Genomic DNA, 13149 nt, shown 5'->3' with positions numbered 1-13149 from the left:
TATGTTGGGGAAACAGCACAGGCGGAAATGCTTCAACTCCTCCCTCCCCAGTATCACAGCCCCGAACAATTTGTTTTAGTCACTCTAGTCTAGTTTAGTCACACACACTACAACTGCTATTAATTTTAACCAAATGAAAATACATTTTAGAGATCTCGTCATGGATCTTCCACATCGTGTCTCAGTTGGTTCTTTTATGCATGTAATTGAATTCAACCTTGCATTCCTGCAGACCTTAAAACAATTTAGAAAATGGCTTTTATAAATGAAAAACTAGAGCATAGCTTTCATAAGGCATGTCTTGTAGAAAATATTCTACATCTGTAAGATGCTCTTTTTGTTGGTCAGCCCCTAAGGACTTGTTGCTTGTCCTCAGGGGTAGAGGAAGTGTCTAATTTCTTATTTCTTAAAATATGAGAATGCACAGCATTAAGGAGAAAAGAGCAACTCACAGGCCACATGACCTAAATTCCAAGCACTGTAGACAGATAGCTGTTATCATCAAAATGCACTTCTCTACTTGTTCTCCGTGGCCCCCACAGACATAGAAAAGGCCCAAAGACACATCCAGAAAACAAATCCCTTTCCCTCTGCCTCTCTGTCACACACATTTTTCTCTCTTTGGCTGCCCCTATGCCTTTAAGAATAGCGGCTTTCCTCAACATTGCATGACCAAGTGAAACCATTTTGCTACCTGAGTAAAACAAATGTTGATTTTCTCCCATCCCCTGCAAATTAAGTACATATGCCTGAGACCAACCAAGTTATTTTACTGGAAGCAGAAAATCCCAGAAGCACCTCTCCCCTTCCCCTGCAGCGGTAAAAATACAATAATAAATCAAGCAACCAACAATTTGCTGCCTTTTCATGACACCTAAAATCAGTGGCCTGAGGCTACTGCCTCACTCTGCCTTAAGGTAGGACTGGCCCTGCAGTGTAACATTTCCAGTTATGATAAGGCTTTGTAAAAGCATAAGACTCCTACATGTACTGACCCACAGCAGGTGTTAAATCCAAAGAGGCTTTAAGTAGCCCCAGTCTGAGTTAGAGGTACTTTCTTCTCCTCTCCTGCCTGGGCTTTACACAGGAAAATTTTCAGTGAATTATTTCATTTAAACTTTCAGTTGTTCTTCCTCCTCTAAATCAGCCCATGAAGTTTAACTATTCAAACTGCTGTAGGCAAATGATTATATTTAAAGCAAAGATTAATCTACATTCGTTGAAAGGTTCTTTTTATGATCTTGCCGTATGTACTTCCAAAGAATTGCTTTGGGCCACTAATAGGCTCAAGTGCTTATTTGGAAGCATGTATAACAAGATCATAAAAGTAACCTTTCAAAGAACGTGGCACAATCTTTGCTTTAAATATACTTGGGAAGTGCTTCCAAATAATTGCTTGAGTCCATTAGCAGGCTTACTATGGGGCAAAGTGAGGCAACTGCCCAAGGCCCAAACTACAGGTGACGTTTCTTCATCTCTGTGGTGCTGTCATTTTAAATAGCAGCCACAGGGGTGGGGATGCTCCCAATCATGACTGTGGCATAAGTGGAAGCAAGATCTAGCTTTTTAGTACCAATAATAGCTTTTATTGTGGGGCAAACAGTAGCTTCGGGAGAGGACAATTTTCAACAGGACAACAGCCTGGGGAAAAAGTTTACTAACCCACCTTCACACTGTGGTCTCCATTTAAATCACAAGTCACACAAAAAGCAATACAAACACAATATCGTAAGGGTGGGGAACCACTTTCAGAGAAGCTCTCGGGGTCCACATTCCAGTGGCAGGCAGGGCAAAAGAGGTGGGGCTAAAAATACCAGCATAGTTTAGCTTATTTTTTTTTTACTGCCGGTAACTAAGGGGGCAACCTTCAATATTGCAGGGGAAAATATGTTGGCAGAAACAAAAGAGGCTGCAGGCTAGGTTTCCTATAGTCAGGTGGCAGGCAAGGATCTGCATCTCGTTCCTATAATCTCTTCCTCCACCACCACCACCGAACATGCTGTATCCCTGTTTATTCTCCTTTGTCCCTGGCTAGGCTCCCACAACTACCACAAAGATAAAGTATAAAATCCCAACATACTTAAATGTCTGAATAAAAACAGCACAGCCAATATTCCCTCACAGGGCAGAATTAATCCATTTGGAGGATGCTGGCGTTCTGGTCTTGAGTTTAGACATTTTCTTTGATATACCAAGAGATCTGCTGTTAGCATTTTTGTGGTAAGTACATTCTTACAAAAAAATAAAAAATCCCTGTACCTTTTAGTGTTTATGCTGTTGCATTTGGATATTATTGTTGTTGCCTTGAGTGCTTTTTCACAGAAATGCAATTAGCAACTTAAATAAATAAATAAGCCTAGATCAGAAACACTCCTTCATGCAAACACTCATTGAATGCAGTGTGCTCATTAGTTTGCATTGCACTTACGACATTTAAACCCATAGAAGATTTCAGGTTCAGTTTGGAAAATCACAGAACAACTGTTTTTAAATGGTGGTGGTTTAGAGATATTAGGATGCATCCAGTGAGCTGGAAGCACTTAACTTGATGCTGCAGCACTGTTGGAGCTGGGCAGGTGTGGGCTTACTCAGCATCCTGGATAAGACCCCACTCCAAATCCCATGTAACATTCTAAAGAGATGTTAATATTTTCAACAAGGAATAAGGTGAAGTAGTTTCCTTTAACCTACATGTTTGATCTCGGCTACTTCTTCCTGTCTGCCTTTCTGTCTTATCTAGTTAATGCAAAATAAATGTTTCCAGGCAGGAATACTCTTTTCCTAATACTACTTGGAAAGGTGCTATAATGGTAGAAGCAGATAAATTCATTTTCAAGAATCAACCTTTTGTACCCCTACCTCCAATGTGAATTTCAGGACTGAATTCCCTGGTGATAGTTTATTGGTGTGGAGAAAGTTTATTGGTGTGGACTTTCTAGGAGAAAGGGTAGATCTTTATGAATAAGTTTGCATACTATCTGCTGGAACTACTCTAGAATGAAATCTGTTGTATCATTAGAAGTAAAGTGTTATAGTACAAAAAAGAAAAGAATTTGTTGCCACAAATGCTGGAAAAGATCACATTTTGCCAATTCAGTTTAACTTCAAAGAGTTCAAGAATAGCAATAAATATTACATACATTTTCACAGAGGAGAGTTTTCATAGGAATTCAGTTCTGGTCCATGAAATACTAATGTTAGGTTTATTCAGCATTACCTGCTGTAAAACCATTTTTTCAGTAACTGGAAGAACCAAGACAACATAGCAGAGATCAGCTATGCTAAAGTTATCCAGTGCTTGGGGAGGGGAGGGGATTCAAAGAGAGCTCCTGCACATTTAATTTCAATTATGATCTAGTATTATAAACAGTCTCAGTGAAAAGTTAAAATCCATCTGTTTATCTGTCATGAAAACTCATGTTAAGAGGAGCACGTTTCCAAAAATAAATCGGTGATGAACAGACTGACGAAATAGTTCAGAAGCTTCTATACAAGTATTTACATCACACCTGAGCCACAAGAAAGCAGAACAGTTAATTCATTCCCATTTCTGCAGGAGTGTGGGGAAAAAAGAATATATCTGGACAAATTCATTTCTTAAGCCCACTCTGACCTCATTTCACTCAGCTCATCTTATACACAACTACAAAGAGAGCAAATATTTCTGGTAATAGTACCAGAGACTCTGCTATTAATTGACATGAAAGACAGCTAGCATGCACAGCATAAACACACACAAAGAGCAGTAACCAGACAGAGAGAAAAAAGGTGTGACATGTCAACTATCAAACACTGAATGTCAGGATCTATGAAACAGAGCAACTCCTTTGCATATAATTTTTACTGTAAGCCACCTCGTGGGTCTGATCCAGACTGAAAGGCAGAATACAAAATTAAATGAGGTTACATTTTAGCCATTCATTGCTGCATCAGGGCAGGATCTACACTACTGCTTTAGTGCTTTAAAGCACTTTATAACAGTTTTGACAACTGTTGGGGCCCAGGACAGACTGCATATACAGTTTTCAAAACATTTTCAAAGCGCTTTAAAACAATAGTGTAGATCCCCCACAGGTCTTTATCGAAGTACCTGTTGTAAGAGTAAAAATACAGCTGTTTTTATATAATGCTTTTTTAAAATAAATATTTTTATTTTTAAATAAACAATAAATAAACAATTAAATACAAATGACATCAATTTAATATATTTCATTCTGTTATGACTTCTGTACTGAATGATCCAACAGGGGAAAACATGTTGCCCAATTCATGTTGTGTAACGCATTCCAAGCAATTTCAGCTTAAGAGGTCTCTGCAAAATTGATCATGAGAAGCTGGCAGATTTAGGGAAGCTGTATTCATATCTGCTGATTTGTACAATTCTTACTTCTTCTATACATCCACACACACCATGCCAAAAAGCAGCTCTTCTGATGCTTTGCTCATTGACTCCCATCACCATGAGCAATGATGAAGCATGATAGGACTTGTAGTCTAAAACATCTGGAAGACTGCCATATAGGAGGGGGGGGCATTACAATTTGAAGCCAGAATCCCAAAAGGTTTGAACACGCAACAAGAAACACACGTAAAACTATCCGTCATATTCAGACCCTTGAAAGATGCTATTTTAAGTGGAACATAATGTAAGAATAATCTCAGAAATGAAATATCAAGCCAGACATAAAAGATCAACTCGGGTGCCAGTTAAACACCCTGTGCTCCAGGGATGGAGATTTCTGCTAGCATATATGATTCGCTCTGCGTTCATGTCATTTTAGAACTGCAGGGTCCACAGTTCTTTCCCATGATCATCGAAGTCACTAAAAGCTCCATCTGACAAGCGTTTTATTGCACGCTCGTTACTGGGCACTCACGGAGTTTGCTCAGGTCCCTCACATGACGTTGTCTGCTTCCCGTGCGCCTTCCGCCCCTTCTGGCCTTCCTCGCATGACAAAAAAAACCTCATTAAGTCCAAAGTTTTTTTTAAACTCAGAATTACTGCTTTCTCCTGCTATGTACAGGAGAAGCAGCGCCATTAGAACAGCAGACTCAATGGGCCTCATGCTCTTTTGAAAAGAGGAAGTAACTGGGGAACGAAAAAACAGGTGGAGAAGTGAAGGTAGGGAGCGTTTTAACCCCAGGTGTGATGGAGCTTCTCCTGTGTGTTATGAAACACAGCCCCAACTGTACGTGGAGCATTTGCTTGTCAATATGCTCAGCCACATCCTACAGCACCATGACCCTGGTGACTGCATTCCCGCACTGTGGTCACCACCCCTCCTCAAACACTGCAGAGAGATCAAGTCGTTTGCAATATGATTGGCACATGGGCCCACAGAGATGGATGGGAGCAACGTAAGTACTAGGAAATCCTCACTCAAGTTAGACTCGATGGAGAGGCACTGCAGACCAAAGGCTCAGGGTGCAAAGGCATAACTTTCCTTGACCAAAGTGTCCCCCTGCTATGGAGAACAGGTCAGCCACCATCAGCAGCAAGGTGCTTGACAGAAGGAGCTGCAGCTAACCTAGAACTTCTCTCTTAGGCCCTTTCTACACCTAAGGGTTATCCCAGGAAAATGTAGGGATCATCACTGCCTGCTACGGGGATCCCTTGTGTGTCATCTGCATGCACAGGGATGACCCCTGGACGATCCCTGGAAAAAAGGCAGGTGTAGGAACGGCCTCAGTCTCTCAGGAATGGGTTTTGAATCAAGCCAGCAGAGACCTTCCCATCCCCTTTACATTGCAACATGAAAGGGAATATTAAAGAGCCCTTTTACAATCAGGTAAACTGAGGCCGAACCTCCAACTTAGAAGTCTTCAATTTGTTCACTGCCCCCTTCCCTGTAGGGCCATCAGCGGAGGCTCGCTCGCTGCCACCCCGCTTCCCAAACGTCCATTCCCTCCCCCCACCCCACCAAATAAAGAACAACCCAAACTTGCCAGGGACTTACAGTGTTCACGGCTCGGACACTGCGGAGTTGATCTCCTCTGGGTCTCTCCTTGCGGCGGCAGCGGATAGCAATTCCCAAAACGCCTAGGAAGCCGAGGAGCGGATCATTGCACCGTTTGATCCTTGCAACCCCCGCCCCCCAAACCCAAAAGAGAGCGACAGCGGGAGAGCAGTAGCGAGAGACCACAACGGCCAGCGACAGTCCGGCCACGGTGCTACCGCCAGCCCCGAAGTCCGATAGAGGGCAGAGATCAAGCTCAGCTGTCTTCCCGGCGTGGATGAAGAGAGGCGCTTCCCCGCCCCTCTTTGCACACCCAGCAGCAAGCGGCCGGTCGCTCCGCGCAGGCAGAGAAGCGGCTGGAAGAGCGGCCAGCGCGCAGCGAGAAGCAGCAGCAGCAGCTCCGGTCCCCGCTGAAGAAGCCAAGCAGGGAGGGCGGATTAGCCCGGGCTTTAAAGGAGCCGCACGCTCAGCTGCAGGAAAGCGCCGCTGAATGGTCCAGAAGCTCGACCAGCGGCCGTCACCGGGGGAGGGGCTCCCTAAGGAAGAGGAGCGGGGAGGAGGGAGCCGGCGAGGAGGGGAGATCTGCTGGGAGAGAGCGGGGCGTGGGGGCGCGCGTGCATCTATCACGCTCGGCTTGGGCTGCAGCGATCCCCAGCCACCCGCGATCCCAGAAGCCGGGGCTCGCCCTGAAACCTGAGGAGGAGCCACCAGTGCGCGCCTTTGAGCGCGTGCAAAGTGCGTTTTCCATCGGGTCTCTCTCCCCAGACCTGTGAGAAATTAAGGGTTAGAAAACTATCGCTCAAGCAGCAGACTTCCTTTGTTGGCGGGTTGATCTGCCTCACCTGCCTGTTCTAAAATCAGCTCTCTCACTGGGGGAGAAAGTGACCCTGGTGTCCTTCTGCCAGAGATGGACTTTATAGCAACTTGATTGAGGACTAAGGGCTGAGCTACCTGTTATGTTAAAGCAGGTATGTGGGAAAGGGTGCTTAAAGCTGCCACTTTTATTTGGAGAGACTCGGGCAGGATCTACACTACTGCCTTAAAGCGCTTTATAACAGTTATAAAGCACTTTAACTGCTTTAAAGCGCTATAAAACTGTTATAAAGAGCTTTAAAGCAGTAGTGTAGATCCGGCCAAGGGCCATTTCTACACCTGCCTTTTTTCCAGGGATCATCCCGGGATCATCCCTGTGCATGCAAATAACACACAGGGGATCCCAGGAGTAGGCAGGGATGATCCCTCCATTTTCCTGGGATAACCCTTAGGTGTAGAAAGGGCCAAGGAGTCGAGAGGTGAAGAGAAGTGAACACACTGGGCTCATCTACACCAAGCAGGATATTCCACTCTGAAAGCGGTATAAAAGTGGTATATAAAAAGCAGGAGCCACACTACCGTTTTATAGTGGTATTGAAGTGCACTGACAAATGCTGGGGCCCATTGATACATACCATATACCACTTTCATACCATCTTCATCGTGTTATATCCTGCTTAGTGTAGCTGTGTCAAGGGCCCCAACAGTTGCCAGTGCACTTCAATACCGCTATAAAGCAGTAGAGTAGATCCTGCAATGCACTTCAATACTGCTATAAAGCAATAGTGTGGCTCCTGCCTTTTATATACTGCTTTCATACGGCTTCCATAGTGAAATATCCTGCTTGGTGTAGAAGAGCTCACTATAAATAGAAATCTCTCTTCCACCTGCCTTGTAGCAGAGACTGGGAAAGAGTGGGGTCAAGGGAGACATCCCCAACTCAGGGACCTTGCCCCCCTTCTGCTATGCCTCCTCTGAGTTTTGTTGCTTCTTGGTGCTGGGGGAGCAGAGCAGAGGCCTCTCCACCATCACCAAGAAGCAACAAAACTCTCTCTTGCTCATCCTCTTTGGGAGCGTTGGGCCCACGTTGCCGCCACAGCAGCTGGCTCTACCCACTTTCACACGCACTGTCTCTCTCTGGGTGGAGCAGCATAAAGGATATGGCCCTGAAGGCCCAGCCACCTCATCTTCTCACTTCCTTACCTGTGTTCCCTTTGAATGGCGTTGTAATACAGATTGTGCCTGTTCACAACATCCCCCAGTGAGAAAGGGCAAGTGAGCCGGCCAAGATGGCGGTTGCTCCTTGGAAGAGCAGCCACCCTTTGAGTACTCTGAAGAGTTAAACCAAATTCTTCCTGCTGAGTTGCCCAAAGAGATAGGATGCACAGGCAGGTAGTAGACCCTCTCCAGAGCGAGAGGGCAGGTGAGCAATTGAAGGGCACAGCAAGCATCACTTGCCATACTTTCTGCCAAGGAAGGAAAAGCTGGCCGATTCTGTGAAGGCACAGTCTGGTCCTGCAAGAAGCAGTGGCTACTTCCTCTTTCTCACCCTCTTCTCTCTCTCTCTCTCTCTCTCTCTCTCTAGCTCAGTGTATTGCAGAAGGTCCCAGATTCAAAAACCACCATCTCCAAGTAGGGCTAGGAAATAATCCTGCCTGAAACCCTGGAGAGCTGCTGCCAGTCAGTGTCACCATACTGGGCTAGATGGACCCATGGTCTGACTCAGTATAAGGCAGTTTCCTATGTTCTCTCTTCCTCTCTCTCTCTTTGTGACACGCTTCTGGGGTTGCAAAACTTTGCCATTGTTTTTAGGAGGGATTGATACTGCGTTAAAGAAGCAGCATTGCTTGTCTTTGTGTCTGCCTGCTCAACTAGTGTATTTGTAAATAACAGATATTACAGAGACACTACATGTCTCCAGCATTTTCTCCTGAGGAGAAAAAACCACACACCTTGATCCCATAAAAGGCCACTGTGTGAAACTTCCCATCACTTGGGGGCAATTGAGTGTACAAAACAATTATTGTGAGTTACGATGCATTTTTTACGGCTTGCAGGATCTCAAGGATTGTCCGCTTGCTTCCTTAGGAGTGAGGACATCCTCAGGAGGGTGTAGAGCACTGGAATAGATATGAGCCTCTTTAAAAAAAGAAAGAAAAAAAGCTTAATTCTCATACATATTCATGTTCACTGTATTTGCTGCTAGAAGAATCAAACTGTTCTAATGCAAGTTCTATTAAGAAGCGTTGAACCAAAAAGAAACCTAACTATGTTGAACATAATATAACTCAGAAATGTATAACTTATTAGTAAATTTGAAAATTGCACAAATGTACAATTATGTGTTGGGTTGAATGAAGGAAATGAATCATTACTGTCTAAAAAATGGGGAGAATTTCCCAAGGGATCTATTTCTGGTTGCCTCAGGATCAGCAGGTATTTTGCAGCAATGCTACAGAAAGCAAAGGCAATTAAAGCTACACTAGCTATAGTAGAATGACCAGATACAAAAGAGGGCAGGGCTTCTACAGCTTTAACTGTTGTGATGAAGAGGGAATTTCACCCTCTTCAATTGACACCTGCTGAAATTCCCTTTCCTACATTATTGTTAAAGACACAGGAGCCCTGTCCTCCTTTGCATATGGTCACCCTAATTTAATTCTGTGGCGTTCTGTTCCTCCGCGCTAAGATTTTTAAGCAGTCTTTTTGATTCTGTAATTGTGTTTTATTTCCTACATTTTATTGTGATTCTAGTTAACTTGTTCTTGTTTATATCTTGAAAGCCACTCAGAAAACCTGTGTTATAGGGTTGTCTATTAATAGTATGTATGTTACTTTTTCATAGCATCTGGGTGAATTTCAGCCATTAATTGTCCATCTTTCGGTTATGGCTTTCTACCAGCCCTGTCCTCCTTTGCATATGGTCACCCTAATTAAATCAATTAAAAACACAAAGCAGGGGAATAAAAATCCGCATTGCTAAAATAGTACTATAACTTTAAAAGCCTGGGAAAACAGAATCGCACCTGGCAGATCTCTTTGAGGATAATATACCATAGCATGGGAGCAGCACTGCTAAAACAGCTGTTTCACACATAGCCACCCATCAGAGGTAGATGGAGAAGAGTTTTAGAGGACGACCTCAAGACATGGATGGGTATATGTGAGAAGAGGTGCTCCTTTGGGACCTCAGTACCTGAAGGGATTTAAAGATTAAAAACAAACAAATCAGCTCATTGATTTGGGTTTGGAAATGGACCAAGAACCAGTGAAGATCAATCTCCGTAGCTCATGGTCCCAGTTAATAACCTTGCAGCTGTTTTCTGTCCCAACCAAAGTTTCTGAACCATTTTCAAAGGCAGCCAGGTTGCCTGCCTTTGATTCTTTATTTTATTAAGATTTTCAAAAGTATTTTTTTAACTGGAAGGCCAGCCTGCTGCAAAGCAAAGTACAGCCTGATATTGAGGTTCAGTATTTTTTTATTAATTTGAATTATTATTATTATTATTATTATTATTATTATTATTATTATTCAGCCACCTTGAAGTACCATTTTCTTAGGGGAAAGGTAGGGAATAAATAAATTAGTTGACACTACAAATATTCCCCATCTATTTTGTAGTGCGATCAACAGGGTTTACACAAGGCACTGCTCACTGGGAGGTGTAGATGGAAGAATGGATGTAAGCCTGAGTCTAGACTGGTTTCAGAATTGTGTAGCGTCTGTTATGTAAGTTTGTGAAGTCTTGTAATAAATCTTGTTGGAGCCTTTGTGTCTTAGCTGATGCTGTACGGTTTGACCTGTTCCCATTGTGTGCAAAATATTTTAGAGCTTTCAGTTCCAAATGTGAGAAGTGTTGATGCTCCCGGTTTTAATCATATCTTACAGAATTGTCCAGGCTTTCTCCCATGAAGCTTTCACCTCCAAGAAGCAAATTGTTGGCAAAGAGGAAATGGAATTATAGTTCTGAGAAACGAAGGTGTTTTTTCCTCTTCATTTTATTTAAAGTCCAGCAGTGTTTGAAGCAGCAGGAAGGCTGGAAGCTTCCACACATAGTTCTGCCAATGCACTTCAGTCCCAGGCAAAAATATCTTTTCTATTCAAGTGCTGGACCTTTTCTCTGAAGAGGGTGCCAAATACATTAAATTCTTCCAGATACCAGAAAATTTGATTAATCTGACATTTAGACTTACTAAACGCCACCCATCCAAAATAGCACCATCCATGCATAAAAGGGAGGTCCTATGAACAGCGGTGGGGAAGCCCAATTGTGGCAAAAAATATTTTGGGGGGAAACCCAGTGGAGGCTGGTGACTCTGATGTCAGTGGGGCAGTGAATCTGCTTTGGATTTCAGTCAGATCCAGTCAGTATTCTAAAGGAGCTACTCAGATTCACTGCCCCACTGACATTGGAGCCACCAGCCTCCACTGGGGAAACTCCAGAACAGTCCATTGAGAAGCATATGGCCACGGAATGCTGGCATAGTGTTGGAGATAGTGGGTGGAAAACTGGAGAGAGAGGATGAAATAGAATATCCTGGCAGAGTGCATAGCTGGCTGGCTGGAACTCTGAACTGGAGCACTTCACGCTGCAACATTTGGTTGCAGCTTCCACTTTTTGTCATAATAAGAATAATAGTTTGTTAAGATGCCTTTTAAACATCTTAAACTGCCTGTTGCTGATGACAGCCATTCTGTATTTTTTATTATTATTTAGAACATTGTAAAAATAGGAGCCTGGATTTTTGCCTCATTGAGGTGAACAGAAAAAGAGAAGGCCCCAGTGACTGTCAAGGGAATTGTGGCTAGGGGCATGTCTAGACAGGGCGATATCCCTGGGATCATCCTGGGATTGTTCCTGTGCATCCACATGACACACAGGGGATCCCGGGAGCAGGGAGGGATGATCCCTCCCTTTTCCTGGGATATGGCCCTACACTTCTATCCCGATTTTTCCCGCGGTCTTGGGATGATCCCAAGACCGCGGGAGGTGTGGCCAGCTGTCCCGGTTTGTCCTGACTCCTTGTGAGTAAACATGAGGAGCTGGGCACGGAGCCCTTCAGGAGCTCCGTGCCCATTGGGGGTGGGGGGAGCGGGAACAGGGTTTTGTTTTGTTTTGTTAAAAAAACTTACTTTGGCATTGGAGCGCTCGTGCACTCATTTTCAGTAAAATAAATAAATAAAATGGTGGCTGCAACATCCTACGTCCTCCTGTGGACTGAGTGGGAGGATGTCGCGATTAGCATATCGCGAGATCCTCCCGCCTCCCTCCCGGAAAGCTGGGAGGTCTAGACATGCCATAGGATGCTCAACAGCATACTAATGTGGAAATCTGGGGAATCCTTGGAATTGTAGGACTTTTTTTCTGTTTATACATGCATAGATTGCGCCTTAAGTATATGTGAAGCTACCTTGGGCCAGGTCAGACCATTGGGCCATCTAGTTCTTTGTTGTTTGTTTGGACTGACAGCAATTCTCTGGGGATGTTGACGGGGTCTTCTCTTAACCTACTGTTTGATGTCTTTTTTGACAGGAGATGCCAAGGATTGAACCTGGGACCTTTGGAATGTCAGATGTGCACTCTGTCACTGAGGCGTCACCCCCGTTATGTCGACTGTCTGCTAATACAGCTGCCTTAAACTTCTGCGAAGAAATTGGCGAAAAACAGGTTTGTATTTACAATGTGTTCATACAAAAGTGTAATTGACAATTAAGAAGAAGTTAACATAAAAATCAGGGGTCCCATTGTACTCTTAATATCAGAGGTGTTGAACTTTAGGCCCGAGGGCCAAATTTGGCCTTCTGAGGTATCGCAGAACGCCAAGCCTCTTCCCCTGGCCCCATCCCTTTCCCTCAACTGATGATCATTTGGTGGTTTCCCAGTTTTGCTTTTGGCATTCCCCCCCCCCCCCCATTCTAAAGGCTGACATGCCTCTGCTAAGGCTTAGTTACTGGCAGTAACAGCCTTAAGCTAAAATATGCTGGTATTTTTATTCATTTGTTTGATTTATAACCTTCCTTTCTACCAAAAATGGCTCTCAAGACAGCTTACAAAAACAATTTAAAAACAAAAAAGGGCCCGCCTCTTTTGTCTTTGGCCCCACCCACTTCTGGAATGTCCCTATCCCCCCCCCTTCCCGAGAGCTTTTCCGGAATGGAATTCAACCCTTGGGTTGAATTCCATATAGAAGTTCATGACCTCTGCTGGATATGGTTTCTCTGTTTCACCTTAATTCTATTGGGGACCCAGAGGGGTGGGTGGCACAAATGCGAGGAAACCCACTATGAAAACAAATGTGAGACCTTCCAGCATATGTTAATCATTTCGCACTTGTGCTCACAGTTCTGCAGAGACTCATCCCAAACAACCTTGTTTGG

The 13149-nt window shown here is 44.0% G+C and overlaps 2 protein-coding genes across 4 annotated transcripts in view; both read right to left on the bottom strand.

Annotated features, from left to right (window-relative positions):
- Positions 1-6331, bottom strand: part of CALCR (calcitonin receptor) — a 183843-nt gene extending 177512 nt beyond the window's left edge. For all 3 annotated transcript variants that reach the window (XM_063126597.1, XM_063126589.1, XM_063126615.1), the window contains exon 1: positions 5958-6331. The gene's annotated coding sequence lies outside the window, so the exon portion shown is untranslated. The remainder of the gene's footprint in view (positions 1-5957) is intronic.
- Positions 3841-13149, bottom strand: part of TFPI2 (tissue factor pathway inhibitor 2) — a 126010-nt gene continuing 116701 nt past the window's right edge. Inside the window, exons 9-10 of the mRNA XM_063147613.1 lie at positions 5958-6724; positions 3841-3873 (exon numbers count right to left, since the gene is read on the bottom strand). Of these exons, the coding sequence (XP_063003683.1) occupies positions 3841-3873; positions 5958-6724 (800 nt within the window). The remainder of the gene's footprint in view (positions 3874-5957; positions 6725-13149) is intronic.

This window comes from Elgaria multicarinata, chromosome 1 (genome assembly GCF_023053635.1).
Source record: "Elgaria multicarinata webbii isolate HBS135686 ecotype San Diego chromosome 1, rElgMul1.1.pri, whole genome shotgun sequence".
Taxonomy (NCBI): Eukaryota; Metazoa; Chordata; class Lepidosauria; order Squamata; family Anguidae; genus Elgaria; species Elgaria multicarinata.
This window is presented reverse-complemented; position numbering and strand designations above follow the sequence as displayed.